Raw genomic sequence first — 24,643 nt, 5'->3', positions numbered from 1 at the left:
GGCTTTAATACAACCTCCAGAATATTTTCGCGATAATATTCGGCATTTATTATTTATTCTGATGCCACGGTCGATTAATACGAGCGGAGAGCGACCATCGGCTGTTATGGCGGCCCACACCATCACCATGGCCGGCGCTTGAGTTCTGGTGGCCAACCCAGGGTGCACATTTTCAGCTGACCTCTTTGGCAAGTAAACACGATCATTTTGTTTGTTTACAGACTTCTGGACAACGAATGTTTTCTCATTGGAGAAAAGAACCAAATTCGGCAGTTCACCACTTTCGCCCAAGCGAAGCAACTCTTTAGCTCTTTTGAGTCTATTTTCTTTCTGTTGCAGTGTAAGTTCTTGCAATTTTTGGAGTTTCAATGGTTTTACCCCGAGCTCATTTTTCATTTTTCGGCCACTGCGACGCGGGTTTCGATCAATTCGCTTCTTTTCTTTTCGAACCATTTCTGCTGATGTTGCTGTTTTCTTCCGTCCACTTCCCTGCCGTCGGGCTACGCTACCAGTATCACGGTAACGAGCGGTGGTAGAATTTATTCACATTTAAATGCTGGAGTGCTCTAACGATAGCCACTTGTGGTTTTCCAGCCAAATATAAAGAAATCACACTATCACGCTTGAATTCCATCACGAATAACTTTTGTTCTGGAAAATTCTCATCAAAATGCTTTTGTACGCTTGTAAATAATATAATGAGCTGTCACTAGAATAATTTTAACAGTTGTCGGATAAGTGGCTTAGAAATGACAGCAGTCTGAAATTGATTACATCTCTCTGCATAGTCTAAATTTCCAAAAAAAAACTTTGGTACTTCTATCTTACACCCCATCAGCGATTTTCGATCAAAATTTTAAAACTCTAGCTTCTATTTAATGGTGTCAAATTTAGTGCGTTTTAGTACTTTTAGTATATTTGTAGAATCAATCCTTCACCCGATCAGCGACCCACAACCCATATTTGAGAAATCTAGCTTCTAACTTATAGTACCGAATTTGGTGCATTTAAGTACTTTTTGTACACTCGCACTTCGAAATTTCCAAAAAGCATTCATACATCTATCTCAGACCCACCCAGCGACCCTCATTGCAAATTTCAGAATTCTAGCTCTATGCGTTTGCCCGATTTTGTGGATTAATTTTTTAGTTCGAAGTTCCAAAATCCCTCCATAAATCACCCCCACACATCAACTGTGGCCCACACATGAAAATTGTTAAGATTCTAGCTTCAGCCGTTTCGCCAGTCGCAGATCTTACATGGCCCAAGTCCGTATTTATGTATTTGGGTATATTCTGGGGGTATTCAGCTGCGGGCAAGATCGACCGATATTTTCCAAATTTGTTTCTACATTTTTTTCTTTATCTTTATATATTTATCTCTATTTTCCATTTTCCTCCCGTTTTTTCCAGGGTGCCTTTGCCGTTCCTGCTCCGCCCTCAAACAACAATCAAGGCAATCCAACAACAATGCGACGATCAATTAGTGATTTGGACAGTTTTCTGAATCCCAAACAGAATACAATAAACGGGCAGCAGAATCACCAACAACAGCAGCAACAGCAACAACAACAAATGACAGCAACTTCAACAACCACCACAACAACAAATATTAAAAATTCCCCCAAAACCATGCTCAACATGCCTGACATGAATTTACCACAAAGTATAGAGATTTATAGTAACAACAATAACAAACCACAACAACAACAACAACAAAAGACAATGAACAACATAGGTGTGGGTACAACCACTGCCTCTACGTCCACAAATTCAACGAAACTCCAAGCTGCAGCAGCGGGAGCAGCAACAACGATCAATACAACGACCTCTCGTTCCACATCAACCGATCCCAAAGACTCAACCCTTATAGAATTGTTGAAACGTGGCACCCGCATAGCGGTGACCCAGAAACAACCCAATCCCAATATGCCGCTGGGCGGAATATCACGTCAGATAATAACGAATAAAAATAATTGCAGTGTCATAATACCCTCAGAGGTGCAGGTGGTCACCACCAAAGGGAAAATGAAGAAACCCGCCGATGAACAACAAATGTCACAGCAGCAGCAACAACATCAGAATCAAAATAACAACACCACCACGACAAATCTAACTCTGGCCGATGGCACTCCCCTGTCTCTGACCATTGCCCAGGGATCGGACAGCAACAGTGGTGAGGTGTATACGGTCACTTATACGAGTGAGGCTGCTGGGGGCTTGTTCGGCGATGCTGAGGTCTATAATGTCAGTGAGGCTGAAATGTTGTTGCAAACCGTGGACACCATGCAATTGCTGAGCGAAGAGGCCAATAATTCCGCTGATCATGGTCTAAAGCTGGAGAGTAATAGCCTTAATACCCCACCCACAACCTCTGAACATTCCGAACACTTTGAGGTTATGGAGAGTAGTAATACGAGTGGTGGTAATATTATGGACTCTCAGCAACAGCAGCAGCAGCAGCACTATCAAAATACCTGCCAACAACAGCAACAACAACAAACTTTACCAAATTTCCAACATTTCCATTCCAAAGAGCAGCTGATCATGCAGAATTCTTCGTCGTCCATGTCCACGTCGTCATCGTCTATCCTTAGTCAAAACAACCTGCGTTCCCACACCTTGAGTTTGCCAAATGATTTGAAGGGCCATCAATTTGCTGGAAATTTAAATTCTCCACTGCACTCGCCCCTGGCCTATCCCACACCCCCCTCGAGCCATGAAAATGTCACCCAAACATCGCCCTACATTGAGGACAATCATCATTTTGGCGATAATCAAAACATTTTCTTCAACGAGTCCCTGCTGAGTGGTGGGGGTGGTGGCGGCGGAGGTAACAATGGTCCCGGGGATCAGGACAATGATGGTGGCTTGAAATTGAAAAATGTCCTCGAGGACCATTCCTTCGATTCCAACATCAAGGTGGAAGATTTGCTGAGTGGCTCTGGGGCAGACACCGAATGTGATTTGCGGGAATTTGCCTTTCTCGACGAAGATCAAGAATTCCTAAGCGATTCCAGAAATGCCACCTCGCCCCTGTCCGAGTCCTTTTTTACCAGTGGCATTGGCACCGCCGAGGAGGTGAAGGAAGTGTTGCGGGAGGTCCTCACGGATGATCAAATTAATTTGAACTGTGAAAGTCAACAGGAAAATATCATCGATTTGTATTATCTGCCGGGCCTGAGTCTGCAATCGCAAATGATGCCCAACTCCGAGGACCCACTGCTTTCGTCGTCACCCCGCGATTTTGGTCAACTGAAAATTGTCAATTCCATGCAACAGCAGCAGCAACAACAACAGACACAGCAAATTCCAAACATTCCTCAACAACAGCAACTTCAGCAACACTTGAGCCAAAACCTGGGCTACAGCCATCAAGGAGTTCCCAGCCAACAACAACAACAACAGACGTCTCTCAAATTAAGCCTGGATGGTGGCCAGGTGTCCACCACCAATGATGTGAATCAACTGATTTTGAGTTTACCCCCAAATAACCTACAAAGCTCCCCGAATGTGTCCACCACCACCAGCAGCACAACAACAGCAGCAACAACAATACATTATAATGTACAAACAATAACAACAACACCACAAGTACAAAGCTCCCAAAACCCAGGAAATGCACAGATATCCCAACAGCAGCAACAACCACATTTTATGGCTTCTTCCCAGCAGCAGCAGCAACAACAACAACAACACATCAACTCTCTCAACGAGGCCTTAATGCAACCAATAATCTATGCCACCAGTGGTACCACCGATAAAATTGAAATCAAATTAGAAGCGCAACCCGAGGCCATTTCCAGTAGCTGCGGCAGTAGTGGTGGCAGCAATCACCTGAACTCCCCGGCACAACATCAGTCCAGCAATCGGATATTGGCTCCCTCACGGAGTAGCCACACATATTCCTCCCTGCATCACTCCACATCCACGTCGTTGCAACCCCTCTCCAATCAAACAAATTCCATACTCAAAAGGCGCCTGAAGGCCGGAGGTTTGCATTCTTCGTCCCACGACTCCTCCAACTCCCAATCATATTCCAAATATCAGGCCCTCTCGCCCTACAAATCGAAGTTGCGCAAACCCTCCAGGACCCACTATACACCGGCACCCATCCTTAATCCAGAACGCAAGGGTCATGGGCTCTATTGCAATGTTCTCAAGGAGCTGGGTTGCTCCCTGCTCTCCTTTGACAATTTCGATGATTTTGACGATGACCCCGTGGGTTTGGTGGACTTCTCGGATGAGTCCAAGGTGAACTTGGGCTCCGCCTATCAGGCTGCGATACCTGCATTTAATCAGCCCACCCAGACGGCTGACATCGAAGAAACCGTAACGGCCGAGTTGATGTGGCGTCCAGAATGCCAGCCAGATGAGAAAATTCTAATGCGTTTCATCGACTTGAGTAAATCTTCGGCCGTGCCTCTGGGTAGCCACACAGAAGAGGTGGCTCTTCACACATTGCTACAGGCCCAAGGCAATACGGCCACGGCAGTTTTGAATCTCTTGCAGACGCAATCCAACTCCTTCCAAATGAAATGGTCCTCCCAAGAACTGGAATGTTTTCTCAAGGGTCTGGAGAAATATGGCAAGGAGTTTAGTAAAATTTCCAAGGAGGTAGGTTCGAAACAATATACTTCCCTTAGACTTTATTAACCATACAATTTCTGCACCCTTAGCTCACCACAAAATCGACCGGAGAATGTGTGCAAATGTATTATTTCTGGAAGAAGCTATGTGTGGACTATAAAGTGACCCACCTCAAAACGGAGACACCACCCCAGATCCAGCCCCATACAGTCGACCCCAAGCCCTATGTATGTGAAATACCCGATTGTTCAGCGGTAAGTATTAACAACACCACTGCTCCCCTAACCCAGCCAACACAAGCTTTGCAACCTAACCCATTGTGCGAAATTTTTGCAGAGCTTTTCCTCAAAAGCTGCGTTGCATGGTCACACACGCATTCACACCTATGGTCGTAATGCCCACAGCAACAACCAGAACAGCAACATTAGCAGCCATAACCAAGCTATCAATTCCAATAACAGTAACAACAACAATCCAAGCAACAACACTAATCCCAATGCCACAACAGCCACAGCCTCATCCTCCTCAGCAAATCACCAGCATCACCAACATCATCATGGCAGTCAGAATGCTGCCGGAAATGCCGGTTCCAATGCATTGCCGACGACAAACGGTGGCAATCAGTCACTGGGCGGGCCAGGCAATGCCAATTCCAAAGATCCCAACAATGCCAACAACAAAGACATAACCGAATTTCCCTGCAAGGTGTGCGGCAAGTAAGATTCCCCCAAAAATTACAAAAAAAAAAAAAAAAAAAACACACACAACAAAAAGAAAAACATTCATAAACGTCCTTGTTGTAATGACAAAAGAAAGCTACCCTACCCTACCCTACCTACCCACATACCCATATCAAACATACTGATATTTTAGCGAAAGAAAAATTTGTGTGAATTTTTGTTGAGTTGTTGGTTTTTGGAGTTTTGGTTATAATTTGCTTTTTGGTTTAATTTCATTGCCGATTTTTAATATTGCTTTAATTGGTTGGTTTTTATTCTATAATTTCCGAATTGAAATCGCTGCGAGAGATTAACTCGAACTTCAAAAGTATATGAAAACTCTAGATCAACAGGATATCTGACAATTTTATATGGCATCGGAGTCTGGGAAAATATTCATGATTTTTTTAAGGATTATTGCGGATAATAATGCCTTCCTAAACATTCGTTCCTGAATGTGCCACACAATTCCTAAATTAAAGAAAAATAGAAAATTTTCTAATTTTAGAGATAAAAAATAAGAGATACGTATTTCAAAGTCTCGAAAAATTAAACCTCTAGGTATCCAAAGTCAGGTAGGGGATTACATCTATTGTTAAAGTTTTGTCGATCTTTCAGTTAAGATTCCTTGGATTCCATGCATTTTATGTATATAGTGCTTTAGGTAATATTACTCCCTCAAATTCGGGGCGGATTTATTTCCGAATAAATTAAACCTCAGTTAAGTCATTAAAGAAGTATTTTGGGTGATTTTTTGTTAGAAAAGTTAAATGCGATGGTATTAGAATAACATTTTAGACAAAATCGTTCATCATAAAATGCTACTACAGGCCTCGAAGTATACCAAATTCCTACATTTTTGTGTTTTCTGCTTAAAGAAGGTATATTACATTTTACACGTCCAAAACGTGCCTAATCGAAATAACTGGTTTAGAACTAAGGTGTTTGTCAACCAAAACCGTTGCAGGACATTTGGAGTCGATCTAGGGGTATCCATACATCTATCTGGTTGGTGAGCACAATACTCTCGAAGGAAGTATCCGATGTGGTACATACTTATAGAGATGTGTATTATCGGTCCACTCTATCTGGTATGTTCCCCATAAAAGGTCAAAGCTTTACCCTTTAGAACACAAAAAGGATCTTCCAATTTTCCGCCAACTTTGCATATCCTAATATTTTTATGAGTGCTAGGTCAGGTGCGAAAATGGACAATATCGACCCACTCCATTAAGAACCACCCCTCAAAGGTTAAACTTTTTTTATTAATTCATGAATGTTCAAATTTTTGAACCTTTGTGGGTGATGTTCTTAATGGAGTGGACCGATATATCCCATCTTCATAACATATCTTGTATTAGTAGAAATAATGGGATGTGTGAAATATGAAGAGAGCCGCATGCTTATTTTGGATATTATAATCATTTTGGTTATTCAAAATTTTGACCCTTTGTGGGGGAGGTATCAGAAGGAATGGTCCGATCTCTACCATCTTTATAGCAAATCGTGTGTTGATGGAAATATTGAGATGTACCAAGTCTGAGTGGAATCGGATGTTAATTTCGCATTTTTAGAACTTCGTGGTTATTCAAAATTTTGACCCTTTGGGGGGAGACACCAGAAGGAGTGGGCCGATTCGATCTTCGCACCAGACATTGGATTAGTAGAAATAATGGGATGTACGAAATGTGAAGAGAACCGGATGTTTATTTCGGATATTATAATTGTTTTGGTTATTCAAAACTTCGACCCTTTGTGGGGGAGGTATCAGAAGAAATGGTCCGATATCTACCAACTTTATAACAAGTCTGCATGCAATCGGATGCCTGTTTATGTGGGAGAGGTATCAGAAGCAGTGGTCCATTATATCGGTTCTTTATATCAGATATTGTGTTGGTTGAAATATTAAGATGTACCAAATTTGAAGACCATCGGACTCATATTTCAAATTTTATAACAGTTATAATTGTTCCAAATTTTAGCCCTTTGTAGGGAAGGTACCAGAAGGAGTGAGCCGATACATCGAACCTTCGCACCAGATCTTGTGTTATAAAAAATATTCAGATTTGTGAAATTTGAAAAGAATTGGATGGATATATCGTGTTTCATAAGAGATATAAATATTCAAATTTTTAACCCATTGGAGGTGAGGTACTAGATGGAGTGGACCATTTTCGCACCTGACCTAACACTGATGCAAATAATATGATTTGCAAAGTAGGAGGAAAATCGGATCATCCTTTCTCTTTCTGTGCAGTGAAACATTTTTTTTTGAAAATGTCGACCTTTTATGGTGGAGATACCAGAAGGAATGGGCCGACATTGTCCATCGCCGAACTAGATCTAAGTTTGATAATAATATTGCGATGTACCCAGTTTATACCAAATCAGATACACCTTTCGAGAGTTAACGTGCGAGACCAATAGAAATTCGGACGGTCGGACATCGCTACATCGACTCCAAATGTCCTGAAATGGATTTGGTCCAAAGAGACCTAGGGTCTAACCCCATTATTTCGAAGAGGCTCGTTTTGACCGTATCAAATTATATATACCCTCTCTAGCCATATGGCTGAGGGTATAAAAATGTGTTTAGAGCTGATCCCCTAGTCCCCTTCGAAATGGTAACATTTTTGATATTTTAGCTAAGTGGGATATATGTGATATACAAAAAATTTAACAAATATTGAAAAGTTCTTACGGAAACTAATACTACATGCTGAGAAATTAGAATATTAACTTACAGTTAATTATTTGGGGCATCACCACTATAGAACTATTGTCCTACGAAATATAAATGTCTTAAGCAATGCTTTGACTCAAATAATATGGACAACTAAAAAAAGCAGCTAAGTTCGGCAGGGCGAACTTTTAATACACTCCACCATTTGGAAGGAACTTGAAAATACTTCCGGAAACTACCACTTAAATTAAAACTGTTGTATGAAGACGTGGACCTGCTTACGAAATTTTTTGTCACAGGCTGTAGTACCCATTACATCAAATACCAAATGTGAAACAACTCCGGTGAATAATGTGGCTAAAATCATCAAAATATCGAATATCGGGATGTACCGTTATATGGGGGACATACGAAAACGTGAACCTAAATACGACTGTAGTACCCATTACGAACTTTCATTATGATTTTTTTTACAATTCCGGTGAATAATGTTGCTGAAATCATAAAAATACCGAGTATTGGGAGGTACCGTCATATGGGGGGCTACACGAAGACGTGGACCAGCATACAAAAAATCTTGTCATAGGCTGTAGCACCCATTATGAACTTCAAATACGAAAATTGAAATAATTCCAGTAAATAATGTCGCTATAATCATAAAAATACCGAATATCGGGAGGTACCGTTATATGGTGGCTATACGAAGACGTGGACCAGCATACAACAAATTTTGTCATAGGCTGTAGCACCCATTATGAACTTCAAAAACGAAAATTGAAATAATTCCAGTAAATAATCATGAAAATACCGAATATAGGGAGGTACCGTTATATGGGGGCTATCCGATATCGTGAACCTATATAGACCATTCTTTTTCAGGGAATAAAGTACTCACAAGGAACTCCTTCTGTAGAATTTCAGACAATTCCGTTGAAAAAATGTGGCTAAAATCATCCAAATACCGAATATCGGGAGGTAGCGTTATATAGGTGATATACGATATCCTGGACTTATATAGACAATTCACCCCCATACTATATATGGTGAATGGTATACAAAATGTCGGCTTAAATAAAATTAAAAAAAAAAACAAGTAAAAAAGCTGTAAGTCGGCCGGGCCGAACCTTGAATACCCTCCACCATTTGCAACGAATTTGGCAATTCTCAAAAACAGTAAAATCCGTTAAAAACCATTATTGGGGGCTATAACTGTAGTATTCATTACGAACATCAAATGAAAAAAATTTTAAATAATTCTGGTGAATAGTGTCGCTAAAATCATCAAAATACCGAAAATCGGGGGGTACCTTTATATGGGGGCTATACGAAGACGTGGACCATTTTCTGTTTAGTCTGTAGTATCCATTACGAACTTCAAATACCAAATTCGAAACAAATCCATTTCAATAATGTTGCTGAAATCATCAAAATACGGAATCGCGGGAGGTGCCTGCATACAAAAATGTTTGTCATAGGCTGTAGCACCCATTATGAACATCAAATACGAAATAATTCTTGTAAATAATGTCGCTAAAGTCATGAAAATATAAGGGGGTACCGTTATATGGGGGCTATACGAAAACCCCATTTACGAACTCAGCCTGCCTACTGGTAAACTATGTATGTATGCCAAATTTTAGCCTTCTATCTCAATTCGTTCAAAAGATAGGGTGATTACAACAGACAGATTGACAGACAGACAGACAGACAGACATCACTAGATCGTCTTAGAATTTTACGCTGATCCAGAATAGGGTCTATTACAAATATTTCGAGGAATTGCAAGCGGGAGGACAAAGTTAATATACCCTTCCAGAATGGTGGAGGGAATAAAATTGTCGATTTATATGAGATTAAAAAAAAAAAAATGAAAGTCATGCCAAGTTGTGACCTAGAGAAAAAGTAAACCCTATACAACGTTTCGGTAAAATTCGAATTTATCTCTTGATTTTTCCAAACTTTTATTTCTATTTGTTGCTTCTCACAGTTCCTAGAAATTATGGAGAAATGCACGCTAGTTTTTTAAACACTTAACCCGGTTATGTTTGAAAATCTGTCAGTATTTTGAGTGTTGTCATGGACACTTATAATGAGACAGCGTACTTCTTATTTTTTTATTATTTATTTTTTATTGTTTTTGTTGGCTTGAAGTTGATTTTATAATTTTACATAATATTAATATTATAGTAAACCTTACGTATGTGTGTTTGTTGAAGAAACCCTCGTTGCTTTATTAGATGAAACCCTAGCCCATACTATATACATACAAATATATATAAATTAATTTTCTGTTTCCCTGATATGTAAATTCTTATAAAAAATATTTACCAATTTCATTTACATTTTAGCTTTGTTCACAAAAACGTATATAAATATTAATAATTGTTGTTTATTTGTTGTTGTATTTTTTCAATATGTATTTTCTATACAATTTTTTTAAATTGAACAAACCAAAAAAAAAAAAAAAAAAAAATGAACATCCAAAAGCGAAAATTCACAGCTCATAGAAGTTTTTAAACAAAGTCGTTGAAAACCAAATCGAAATAAAAAGAAAATAAAAGCAAAGAAAAGAAAAGAAAAACACTTCAACGTCGCAAAGTAAATTAGTACAACATTAAATCCTGTTGTTGTTGTTCAACAACTACACCCCCCAACCAAAAACTGAAAAAAAGATAAACAATTTATGAAAATACCTACAATTCACAAATTGATAAATGGCAAATAAATGTATTCAATCAGAATCACCAAAATAAATAAATTAGACCAGCCTAACTCTTCAGCAACTTGGATTGTAATTGTAAGTTTTACCAGAATGGTTAAGTTTTGTTTTCTGTTTTCTCATTACGCCCCCTCCTCACCAGCAACAACAATACAATCTCTAAAGATTTATTTTTAATCACCAATTCCAAATTTCTCCATGTTATGTTCTTTTTTCTTTTGATAATGAAAGCAACTCCCCAAAATTGGTAATTTTTATGACTACTTCCGAAATTTTTCTCAACTTTGTATATATCCACAAAAAAAATTAAGAACATTTCGCTGTTTGTTATTTTTTATAGTTTTACATATTGAATTATTCGAAACAGAATTTCATAACTACACAAGTCTGCTTTCTCACTCCCTCCCTCTCTCACTTTTGTCTTCTGAATGCGATTTCTAACACTCGACTTTCCCTAGTTTTGAAAATGTACTTTCTAGGTGATGGATTGGTATTTTTATAAAGATATGCAGCAGTACTTTAGCATAAAGGGGCTTAATGCTTTGAATAAAGCATTTCAAAAATTATTGAATTCGGGTTAAAAAATAGGTTTGAAATAATATTTTGACTCATTTTGGAATATAAAAGGGGTAGATGTTAGCAAAACTTTATAAAACACAAGATGTTACAATAAATATTAAGATGAACGTGTTTTTTAAATATATAGCTATTCATGACTACTAAAACAACAGCCGAGCCGAACTTCGAATAGCCTCCACCATTTGGAACGAATTTGACAATTTTCAAAAAAAAAAAAAAAAAAAAAAAAAATAAATAAATAAATAAATTTTCAAAAAAAAATAAATAAATAAATAAAATCTGTTAAAATCTTAATAATATCGAATGGCTATATTCGTCTATTGTTATGGTCCATACGACGACGTGGACCTGCATAGGCAACTTTTGTCATAAGCCAATACAATATTCAAATGCGAAACTTGAAAAAAATGTATGTAATGTTAATGTAGCTAAAATCATTAAGATACGGAATATTTTCAACAGGTGGACCTGCACAAATAATTTTCTGCCTCGTCGCAATATTCCACTCGGCAAATATTGAAAATGAGCTCGGGGTAAAGCAAGAACGGAAATAAATATACGGAAAGAAAATAGACTCAAAATAGGTAAAGAGTTGCTTTGCTTGGCCGAAAGTGGTGAACTGCCGAATTTGGTTTTCCCCGATGAGAAAACATTGGTTGTCCAGCAGTTTGTAAACAAATAAAATGATTGTGTTTAATTGTCAAAGATATCAGCTGAAACTATGAACTTTCGGTTGGCCACTAGAACTCAAGCGCCGGCCATGGTGATGGTGTGGCCCGCCATAACAGCCTATGGTCTCTCTCCGCTCGTAATAATCGACCGTGGCATCAGAATAAATGCCGAATATTATCGCGAAAATATTCTGGAGGTTGTATTAAAGCCTTTGGCACGCAAACATTTTGGCCGCAGATCTTGGACATTCCAACAGTGCTCAGCAACATCGCACTCACCACGCGCCACACAAGAATGGTTACAAAAAGTGGTTCCTCGCTTCATTTCCAGCGCACAATGGCCACCAAAATCTCCGGATACCAATCCGTTGGACTATTGTGTCTGGAGTATTTTAGAAAAAATACCAAAGTGTCAAACGCCTCAAGCAAGCGCTTCGCCGGGAATGGTCCAAAACTATTTAGCTTTCATTCAATAAAATTTAAAAAAAAAAATTAAAAATTATAGCATTTGACTTTTTTCAGTCTTTTTATCTCACCCTGCATATCTTCCACCGATTTCGGGTTAATTGTGCACCAAATAGCCAATATCAGTCCAAATGGCCAATATCAGTACTGAATTTTGGCACATCCGGCACAAGCAAGTACATCAAATTTGATGAAAATCGGGTCAGATATAGCTATAGCTCCCACATATATGTTTCATCCGATTTGATCTTTAAGTCCCTCACATTTGTAATATGTACTCCACAACAATGATATTTGATACCAGATATCTTATAGAGCTCAGATATACCTTTGTCAAAATTTAGCGTGATCGGTTCAGATTTGGATATAGCTCCCATATACATCCTTAATCCCGTTTCGGGTTTATTGTGGAAATAATGGCTAATATTAAACCAAATGGAGTGAACTTCGTGGCGTACGTTTTCATTTCGTGGCTCTTGACTCCGACATTTATATACAGGGTAAGACAAAAAAAACTGCACCAAAGTCAAACGCCATAATTTATAATTTTTTTTTAATTTTTTTTTGAATAAAAGCATAAAATGTCGGAAATAGCATCAAATTTTAGAATAAGTTCAGATTTCTTCGAATTGGTCACCATTGGCACGAATTGTGACCCTCAAGTTCTTGCACTCTTTAGAATTTCAATGGCTTTACCCCGAGATATTTTTTTAATATTTGCCGAATAAAATATATATATTTGGAACACGAGCCATTTTTCGGCATCTGTGTTTCGCTCAAGTCGCTTCTTTTCGAACCATCTCTGCTCATGTTGCTGTTTTCTTCCGTCCACTTCCTTGACGTCGGGCTACGCTACCACTGTCGCGGTAACGAGCGATGGTACGAGACACAAACGATTTTTTCACATTTAAATGCTGGAGTGCTCTAACGATAGTCACTTCCGGTTTTCCAGCCAAATATAAAGAAATCTCACTATCACCCTTAAATTCCATCACGAATAACTTCGTTTCTGGAAATACCTCACCAAAATGCTTTTGTACGCTTGTAAACAATACAATGAGCTGTCACTGGAATAATTGTAGCAGCTGTAGGACGAGTGGCTAAGAAATACCAGCGGTCTGAAATTGGTTGCAGTTTTTTCATCTCACCCTGTGTATTCGACTTTGGAACTTAATAGCTATTGGAAAAAATAGATCAGCCTTATATTTTATAAGAATAAAAATTTTCAATTACAAAAACACGAATCTCAATTAAAAAAAATTAATCTGTCAAATATAAATGAATTACCCTACATGGGTATACATATATATTGCGTATGACATCGAAGAGAACTCTTAAGTTTTTTTAGAAAATATCCTTGAAATATCAATTTAGGTTAAAATACTTTCATCCTGGCCGAACTTGATGACTTTTTCCACTCAATTCGTTTTATTTTTATTTTCATATTTTTCTACTCACTTTTCCCTTAACTAAGTCCTCTTCATTTACATTTTATTTATAAAAAAAATCATTTTTAACTATCACCTGCTCTCTGTCCACGCCTTTCAACATTGCAACAAAAACACAGATAAGTAACCAAAAAAAAAAAAATAATTACGAAAAACATGTAGAACTCTTAATACCTCTTGCTGTTGGCATGCAAACGCTTGATAAATGTCTTTTTAAAATGAAATTGGCAAAAAATCCTAATTATAATTTAGAAAAATATATTATGCATGTCTATTCCAAAAAAAAACGCCCCTGCCGTTGTATTTTTAAGGCTTTCTTGAACTGAAAAAAACTCTATTTTTTATCTAAAATAATTTCATTTGCCTTTCAAATATTATCAATTAATGAGTCTCTTGGTTTTTCCCCTTCTGCCAATTGTGAATTTTGTTTCAGAGTATTCAATAAAATTAAGAGTCGCAGTGCCCACATGAAGACCCATCGTGTTACGGACAATGAAACCTCGGTACAAATTACAAATAATCAAAATCATGCCGTGCAACAGCAACATAATCAACAACAGCAACAGCAACAGCACCAGTCCCAGCAACAACAACAACAACCATAACAAAAGATTTAATAAAACAAAAGGTGAAAATACAAATTCAAGAAAATCCAATATTCCTACAGAAACAACAACAACAAAAACCCTAAGAAATTTCAAACAACAAAATAGAAGAAAAAAAAATTAAAAGCAAAAATCATAGATAATGTGTAGAGAAAACAAAAATGTTAAATGACAATCGCCACTAAAGCAAAAAACCAAAAAAAAAAAAAAAAAAAATTAAAATTTTTTAATAATAATTTCAATATTTTTTCTTTCAACACTCAACTCAACACACAGACACACAAATGGCCAGCTAAGTGAGAAGGAAAAAAACTTGGTAAACTAAGTTAAATAAAAAAAAAATAAAATAAAAAACTTTTGTTATAGCTAATAATTTTGAAACAGCATTTCAATGTCAAAAACAACAACAACAAGTTAGAGCAGAAACTTGGAAATTATTTAAATGACATTTAGTCTCAATTTTATGTTAATTTAGTCAAAAGAGAAAGTGTAAAACTCTAAAGTACTTATTTTCTTGCCAAAGATTTAAGGCTCTAAGCGTTGTTCAATGTCTTATTTTTATAACAATACTAGTCATATACAATATATATGTTTATTAATTTATATATATTTTTAAATTATTTTTTAAATTAATTTGTTTAACTTTTTTAATTTTAATATTTACACGTGATAACGAGTGAGATTTAAACACACACACACACACACACCCAAACACATTTAAATAATATAATAAAATATTTTGAAAATTAAATAATTTTTTCATATCTAATTTTGAAAATATAATTAATAGTATATATATATAATTGATGTTTTCGTTTTGATTCATTTCTATCTTTAAATGTTATTTTAAAAATGACATACTTACATACATGTAAACCTTATTGTAGTAGAATAATTTATTTAATTTCTTTGTCTTATTTGTATGTTTGTACATAGAATTGAATAAGTCCAACAAATACACACACACAAACACAAAATAAAACAATGCCAAAAAAAGACACTCTCTTTATTTATTTATTTATTGTTTTTTTAGAATTAAAATCAAAAAAATGTAATTTAAGTTAAAATTGTATTATATACCAAAAAAAAAAAAAAAAAACAAAATGGTATGAATCACAAGCCTTCCAAAGAAAACAATTTGATCATTTAAACACTTAATTTTATTTTTTTATACACTAGTCTTTCATGAAAATAATTATTTTTCTAATCTATTTAAATGTTTTCAGCTCTAAAACTCTTTAATGAAAATGCTCTGGTTATATTATAATGGGAAATTAAACACTATAAATAACAAGTAAGGAAAGGCCATAGTCTTGCGGGGCCAACCATGTGATACCCTATAACACTACAATATGTTCCAAGTCCCTTTATATGCAAAACCATTTTCGAAGATTTCGTTTTTGAAATAATGCCAAAGAGCACACGAAAGTTGTGGCCCATTTTACAGCTAAATATAATCCAATGGTCATCCAAAATGCTAGACTTCTTCTCTGTCCTCAACTCTCTTCCGATGTGAAATTTCGTGTCGATTAGTTTTCAATTGTGGCCAAATTAGAAAAATTTAAAATTGTTGGCCATTTAAACCTCTAAATGCAAAACCTAAGAACAATAGGCTTCAATTCCGACCCACCTCCATTTCGTGAGGATCGGACGATAATTGCGACATTCATACCATACCCTCAAAACGTAGTTTTGGGGGGTGTAAAAATTTAGAAAATTTAAAATTCAAAATTGTAAGTCAAATTGAAAAAATCGCATGCGATAAAAAAAATATGACAAAACTGGGAAAAAATTCAACAAAAGATATAACTTTTTTTATTGGTATATTATGCCGCGATTTTCTTAGATTTTATCCTTTTCTGGCAAGAGACCATTCCGAATTGATATGAATTGTGAAAATCGGCCCAGCGGTTCTTGATTTATAAGCAGAATAGATAAGATCAATTCTTCTACATATATATTGTACCTATTTTAGTATATATCCGATTTTTTGGCTTTTAGCATCACTGTAATGGTCAGAAGTGATCTTTTAAGGTATTTGTGATTTGGCTGGGATTAAAAATATTCGCGGTTAAGTGGAAATTTTCCTATTTTCTAACATAAAAGTAAGGGTCTATTATACCCGCTAATTATTGTCCGATGGCCGCTCATATTGGAAGGTTTCTGCCCAGTCCCAAACTCTAACTCCATGTAAACTTTCGCGTTGATTGGTTCATAATTGTGACCTATAGAGCAACTGCAAAATCAGGAAAATCCATTTTAACCCCTAAATATCGTGCGATCATCTCCAAAAACAATAGGGTTCTATTCTGACCCTAACCCCACCTCCATTTTCAATTTCGTGAGGATCGGTTCATAATTGCGACCTGTAGCTTGATTACAAATTAACATGAACTGACGGACGGACATACATAGCTAGATCGACTCAGCTCGGCGAGCTAGAAAGATCCACATATACTCTCCTATGTGGGAAACCAATATTTCGTGGTGTTACATAATTTTTGGCCCAATCAAACTTATAATACCCCCAACACATAGTGTTGTAGGGTATAAAAAGGGGGCCAACGCAAACTATTCAGAAGAGAAATTTTTAACTGGGAATCTAGATAAGAAGTTTTTGGTATATTTTTCTTCAAAAAATGTTTCTATTCATACAATATGATTTATTCTCATAAAGTCTTGGAATGGAGATCCACATGGAATTTTTTATACCCTCAGACACATGCCTAGAGAGGGTATTTATCATTTGATATGGTCAAAACGTGTCTAGTCGAAATTACGGTCTTAGACCCTAGGTCTCTTTGGACCAAACCGTTTCAGAACATTTGGAGTCGATCTAGCGATGTTCGTCCGTGCGACTGTCTACCTGGCTGGAACGCACAATAACTTTCCAAGTTAGTATCCAATTCGGTCCAAACTTGGTACATCGTAATATTTTAGTCAAACTTAGATCGAGTTCCAAGATTTGCAATATCGGTCCACTCTTTCTGCTACCTCCCCCCCAATAAGTCAAAACTTTCATAGAAAATAATTTATTGCATAGGGAGTGAAGGGATCATCTGATTTTGTTCAAACTTTGCAAAACGTAATTAATACATTACTGCAAAATTGAGTGTGAGAAGGGACATATTCGGACTACTTCTTCCAGTACCTCCTCCACAAGGGGTCCAAATTTGGAATGACTAAAATGCTCATAAAATGCGAAATGAACATTCGAATCTTTAGAAAACTTCACACATCCCAATATTTCTAGCGAAACAAGATCTGGGGTGAAGATAGAATATAACAACGGATCTCTCCTTCTGGTACCTCCCCCACAAAGGTTCAAAATTTTGAATATTTAAAATACTCATAAAATCGAAATATGCATCAGATTCACTTCAATTTTCACAAATTCCTAAATTTTTACTGTTATAAAATCTGGTGTAAAGATGGAGTATAGTGGGTCACTCCGTCTGGTAACTCCCCCACAAAGGCCCAAAATTATGAATAACCAAAAGGCTTATAAAATGCGATATGAACATTCGAATCTTTCCAAACTTCACGCATCCCAATATTTCTATCAAGACAAGATCTGGCGTGAATATCGGTTATAGCGGATCCCCCTTCTGGTACCTCCCCCACAAAGGGTCCAAATTTGTAATATCTAAAATTCAAATATTTTTACCATTATCAAATCTGGTGTAAAGATGGGATATAGCGGACAACCCTTTCTGGTATCTCCCCCACAAAGGGTCAAAATTTTGAATAACCAAAACGCCCATAAAATGCGAATTAAAAATGTTAAAAATGTGAAAAAATTATAAGCCTTTTAAAATTCTTTTATAAAAGCAACGTCGGGTCACTCCTTCTGGTACCTTCACCATCAGTTATGAAAATTTTGAATAACTCGCATGGAAAAGAAGTTTGCGATTTTCCGCAAACTCAATGTAATTATCAACCATTGAACTAATGTAACGTTTGCAAAATTTATTCCGGTACCATCCCCACAAAAGTTCATTTTTTTCAAGAAATATATACATATATCTGATATAACGTGTAGGAAGTTCTTTATATTAGACTTAGGTCAGATGCGAAATGAACAATATTGGTGTTCTGTAATTTCCAATATCTTGAAAATCAAAAACTTCAAAATATATTTTAATGAACAGGCTGAGGGTATATATCTGTCGTGAAACTGACTGATACTATTTAACCTGTTTTTATTTTTAAATTCATGTCGTAACTTTGAAATGTATAGAGATTTTCCATCTATCCTCTTTTTTCGACAGATAACATCTTAAGCTTTCATTCGTTTGAAAACTTAAAGTGTGTGGAGTGGATTCTGAGGAATTTATATAAGCCGAATTTTTAATTTTTTGAAAATTATTAAACGATTTTTAAACAAATTAACAGATTTCAAAAAAATCCTATATGTTACCGTAAGATGGATCGGAAGATCTAGTCCGCAAAAGTTTAATACTAGCTGGATATAGCATATTGGGAAATTTAGAGCAACTCATTTTGTGCAAACGCAACAAATTTCTAACTACCGAGGTGATGGTAAATTTTACCCTTCTTTACAATTTTTTTATCCTCCACCTTGGAAAGGAGGGTATATTAACTTTGTCATTCCGTTTGTATCATCCTTAAATATTCGTCGTGGACCCCATAAAGTATATATATTCATAATCAGCATAAAATTCTAAGTCGATTTAACGATGCCCGTCTGTCTGTCTGTCTGTCTGTTGAAATCACGATACAGCCCACATTATTTGACGTAGAGAGCCAAAATTTAGCAGAGCAATTTGCATTGTGTCTAGGATGGTTGTTATTGAAAATGAGATATATCGGTCCACGTTCTGGTATAGTCCCCATATAACGGTACCTCCCGATATTCGGTATTTTGATAATTTTTGCCACATATTTTCGCGGATTGGTCTAAAAATTGGTATTTGTAGGTCATAATGGGTTCTAGCTCCGTTGGCGAAACATTGCATGTGTAGGTCCACGATTTGGTATAGCCCCCATATAACGATACCTCCCAATATTCGGCATTTTAATGGTTGTTGTCACATTTCTTCTAATGTTTCCTTTACCCTAAGGTGGAGGGTATTAAAAATTTGGCCCGGCCGAACTTAATGTTTTTTTTTTTTTTACTTGTTCGGTATTATTTTGTGATTATAGCGACATTATTTAAATTTGTTTCAAATTTGGTATTTAAAGTTCGTAATGGTTACTGCAGCCTATGAGAGAAAACTGTCTGTTCAGGTCCAGGTCTTCGTATAGCCCCAACATATTTTTTCAAGTTTTGCATTTAAGTATTGTAATTGCTTATGACAAAAGTTGCCTATGCAGGTCCACGTCGTCGTATATACCCTTATATAACGGCTATATTCGGTATTTTTAAGATTTTAACATACATTTTAACGGATTTTATTTTCAAATCGCAGCTGAAATCAGGTCTGACCAAACTCAACTCTATGGCTGATAGTACGATCTTTAAATAGAGGGCGCAAAACATCTGTTATGGCATTGACTGTAATGGCCACTCCTTACTTATTTTCGAAGAAAATGGCCCAAAATAGGCTTCATCTGAAAAGATGTAGATGATGATTTTTTTGGCAAGAACGGCAAAGCTAAAACTTTGTCTTCATCTTCTGAACTAATTGGACTTTGTATAGCGTTATACTAAGGTCTTTATGAAAAACTTCTTCTCAATGCCTCAATGCCTGCAAAATGTTTAGTCGTTGGGAAGGACGGTGAATGGACTACTGTCATAGCAGTATTTCACGCTTTAATTTATCCATGACGATGCCAGTCCCTTTCACATTTCCTACAAGATAACGAATATTGAGCTGATGGAGCTTCTCTTCTTTCAAAATCCGTGAGCAATTTTCCTCAGACACGAGCTAAATGTTACCATTCACAAAAAGCATTAACTCAAAAAAAAAAAAGAAAAAAAAATTGCGGACCCTTTATATTTCAATTATAGGGTGAGATAAAAAACGGCAACAAAGTCAAAGGCCATCATTTTCACTTTTTTTAATTTTATTGAATGAAATCAAAAAATGTCGGAAATAGCATCAAATTTTAGAATACGTTTAGATTTGTTCGAATTGGTCGCCTTTGGCACGAATTATGGCCTTCAAACGGCCAATGAAACCGTCACACGCTGCCCGAATATTGCTCTGCGGTATTTTGGCCCATTCCCGGCGAAGCGCTTGCCTGAGGTTATCGATACTTTGGTATTTTTTAGTGCCAACCTTGCTTTCCAAAATACTTCAGACACAATAGTCCAAAGGATTGGTATCCGGTGATTTTGGTGACCATTGTGCGCTGAAAATGAAGCGAGGAACCTTATTTTGTAATCATTCTTGGGTGGTACATGCTGAGAGCGATGGTGCTGAGTCCTGTTGGAATGTCCAAGGTCCGCGGCCAAAATGTTTGCGTGCCCAAGTCTTACGCCCTCCAGAATATTTTCGCGATAATATTCCGTATTTATTCTGATGCCACGATCGATTAATACAAGCGAAGAGCGACCATCGGATGTTATGGCGGCCCACACCATCACCGTGGCCGGCGCTTGAGTTCTGGTGACCAACAAAAGGTGCACATTTTCAGCTGACCTCTTTGGCAAGTAAATACGATCATTTTGCTTGTATACAAACTGCTGAAAAACTAATGTTTTCTCATCGGGGAAAACCAAATTCGGCAGTTCACCACTTTCGGCCAAGCGAAGCAACTCTTTAGCTTTTTGAGTCTATTATCTTTCTGTTGCGGTGTGAGTTCGTGCACTTTTTGGAATTTCCATGGCTTTACCCCGAGCTACTTTTTTAATATTTTCCGAATGGAATATTGCGATATGCTCAGATCACGAGCTATTTTTCGGCCACTGCGACGCGGGTTTGGATCAAGTCGCTTTTTTATGCCCTCCACCATACTATGGAGGGTATATTAACTTTGTCATTCCGTTTGTAGCTCCTCGGAATACTCATAACAGACCCAATAAAGTATATATATTCTTGATCAGCGTAAAATTCTAAGTCGATTAAGCGATGTCCGTCTGTCTGTCTGTCTATTTATCCAGTAGGCAGGTTATGTTCGTAAATGGGCCATGTAGGTCCACGTTTTCATATAGCCCCCATATAACGGTACCTCCCTATATTCAGTATTTTGATGATTTTAGCGACATTATTCACCGGAATTGTTTCAAATTTGGTATTTGAAGTTCCAAATGGATACTACACCCTAAGATAGAAAATTGTCTGTGCAAGTCCATGTCTTCGTATAGCCCCCATATAACGGTACCTCCCTATATTCAGTATTTTGATGATTTTAGCGACATTATTCACCGGAATTGTTTGAGATGTGGTATTTGAAGTTTGTAGTTTGTATTTTTAAAATTTTAACAGAATTTTTTTAAGGATTTTATTTTTTGAAAATTTCCAAATTCGTTGCAAATGGTGGAGGGTATTAAAAGTTCGGCCCGGCTGAACTTACTGCTTTTTAACTTGTTACTTTTCGAACTATTACTGCTGATGTTGCTGGTTTCTTCTTCAGTCCACTTCCTTGACGCCGGGCTATGCTACCAGTATCACGGTAACGAGCGATGGTACGAGACGCAAAAGATTTATTCACATTAAAATGCTGGAGTGCTCTATCGATAGCCACTTGTTGTTTTCCAGCCGAATATAAAGAAACCACACTATCACGCTTGAATTCCATCACGAATAACTTTTTTTTCCGGAAAATTCTCACCAAAATGCTTTTGTGCGCTTGTAAACAATATAATGAGCTGTCACTGGAATAATTTTACCAGCTGTTGGACGAGTGGCTTAAAAGTCACAGCAGTCAGAAATTGGTTGCAGGTTTTTTTTGATCTCACCCGGTATGGGGCTATATCTAAATTTGAACCGATTCTCGCCAATTTCAATAGGGTTCTTGGGCAAAAACAATTTTTTTTTTTGGAAAATTTCATCTGAGATGGATAATGTATCAGACCTGCCTTTTTTCACAAAAATATGTGGACAGACTGGCGGACTGACAAACATAAATCGACTCACAAAGTGATTCTATGAAGATCCTTAAAAATAATTATTGGTCTATCTCGCTTCTTTTGCCATGTTACAAACAAATGCACATCGACATAATAGCCTTACCACTACATGGTCTAGGGTATAATAAGCAAAATATAGGTATGTGTCTTAAGTCTTTTGTCTGTAAAAAGATAAGGTCTTTAATAGTCGTTTTAAGGATGTCCACAGTAATGAGTATCAGTTCTATGCAAGTTTTATACTATTTTTTTTTTTTTTGACGAAAATTTAAAAAATACTCTTCAAAAAATATAAGCTGACTCTTAGTTTTAGTTTTAAAGTTTTCCAATTATAATATACACCAGAGCATTTTAACAAAGTTATTTAAAACTATCAAACTCTTTCACTGAAAGCTTCCTAAAACTATAATTATTTTTTAAAAAAAAAAAATCAAATAAAAAAATCAAACGAATATTACAAAACTAAATCGTTCAGCAATTTTCCATGGTTGTATTGTCAAAATATAAAACACTTATTATCTGTCTTGACACGCATACGCATACCAAAAACACACACACACAAGATGCTCTTATTTAGTAAAAAATAACTAAATATTTTTAACGTTTTTAATTAAAACAAGAATCTAGAAAAAGAATCAACTACAATTCAATTGTAAAAATAAAACAAATGCTCACTCATTACTTATTTCAAAAAAACAAAAAAAAAGGAAAATCAACAATGAAAAACTCCTTATAATTTTCCATCAATGCCTTCTTTTAAAATGAATATCTCTTTAAAAACAATTAAAAGAAAATCTAGTAATAATATAAATTAATTTTAACAAAAATTAAAATTAAAAAAAAAAACTTTATTAAGTATTATTAAACAAAGAAGAGGAAGAAGAAAAAAAGGGAGAAAAAAATATATAAAAGAAGAAGACGAAGCAAAACAAACACTCTATCTCTATTGACTTGATACTTAAGAAACCACCTTAAGAAATATTTATTTATTTCTATAAAACAAAAAAAAAAACAAATAATTAAATTAAATGTTATGTAGCTAATAATATACAAAATAACATACAAACCAAAACATACATACCTACACAAACACACACACAAAAATATAGATTGTAAGTGAAAAACTCATCCGTCATCCTTATCAACAGCATCATCATCACCCTTAGCATCATTACTATTACTATTGCGATCATTGAAGATATTTTTATAATAGTTTGTAAGTCTTTGTTGTTATTACTATTATTATTATTATTAATAATATTATTATAAATTGTAATGAATAATTATCTACCTATCTATACCTATACATACGATATAATTATTACTATTGTAAGTGTGTAAAAGTGTTGTTATTTTCTACTATTACAAAAAAAAAAAAAAAAAAAAACAAACAAAACTACTACTTCTACTACCACTACTATTACAGCCTAACTGAATCAAAACCTAATTAAGTCTCTGAAATGAAAAAAACATCAACAACAATGGTTCTTTACTTTATATTCAAAACTTATATGTGGATAGAATTTCAAAATTATAGCCATGAAATTCAGTAGATCCATAAAAACAAACTTTCATCTTACAAAAATAAAGGAATGTTAAAATTATTGTAACGAATGACAGCAGTAGGCAATTTTCTATATCTCTAGTTTAAATCTGTTTAATTTTATTTATTATAAATTTCTTTATAATATATGTAGCAACTTTTTTTTATTGTTTTGTGTTATGTGTTTTTAGTTTAATTTATTACTCAATTTATATATCTAAACTGTAACTTATTACAATTATTATAATCAATCTTTTAAAAAAAATGAAACAAGAAATAAATTGTTATTTCATTGAATTTTTTTCTTAATTGTTTATTTGTGTTTTTATTTAATTTTATTTTAGTTTTTTTTTAATAGACTTGTTATAAATTGTCAAATTTACGTCCAGTGGCATACATTTGAATGACGGTGACACACCTTTTACATCCATGAGAGAAGAGAGATGCATCTCTCTCACCAAAAAATATAAAATTATTTTGAAAGAGATACAAAAATCTTGATATGCCTCCAAAGTTTTAAAAACTTTAAAATATGTTATGACTTAAATGTAGCTTTTTTATTAATCCAAAAAAAAAAAAAAAAATAC

The 24,643-nt window shown here is 35.7% G+C and overlaps 1 protein-coding gene across 2 annotated transcripts in view; it reads left to right on the top strand.

Moving 5' to 3' along the window:
- The window catches only part of LOC101892414 (homeobox protein 5), a 73,218-nt gene extending 48,852 nt beyond the window's left edge, over positions 1 to 24,366 (top strand). The window contains exons 8-11 of one of the 2 annotated variants that reach the window (XM_059129611.1): positions 1,413 to 4,616; positions 4,679 to 4,843; positions 4,926 to 5,305; positions 14,307 to 24,366. In XM_059129611.1, coding sequence (XP_058985594.1) covers positions 1,413 to 4,616; positions 4,679 to 4,843; positions 4,926 to 5,305; positions 14,307 to 14,478 — 3,921 coding nt within the window. In that variant the 3' untranslated portion in view covers positions 14,479 to 24,366. The remainder of the gene's footprint in view (positions 1 to 1,412; positions 4,617 to 4,678; positions 4,844 to 4,925; positions 5,306 to 14,306) is intronic. The other variant, XM_059129612.1, reaches the window with a different exon arrangement.
- Positions 24,367 to 24,643: the final 277 nt, after the last annotated feature.

This window comes from Musca domestica, unplaced genomic scaffold, assembly GCF_030504385.1.
Source record: "Musca domestica strain aabys unplaced genomic scaffold, Musca_domestica.polishedcontigs.V.1.1 63, whole genome shotgun sequence".
Taxonomy (NCBI): Eukaryota; Metazoa; Arthropoda; class Insecta; order Diptera; family Muscidae; genus Musca; species Musca domestica.
Note: the sequence above shows the minus strand (reverse complement) of the source record. Positions and strands in the feature narration are given on the sequence as shown.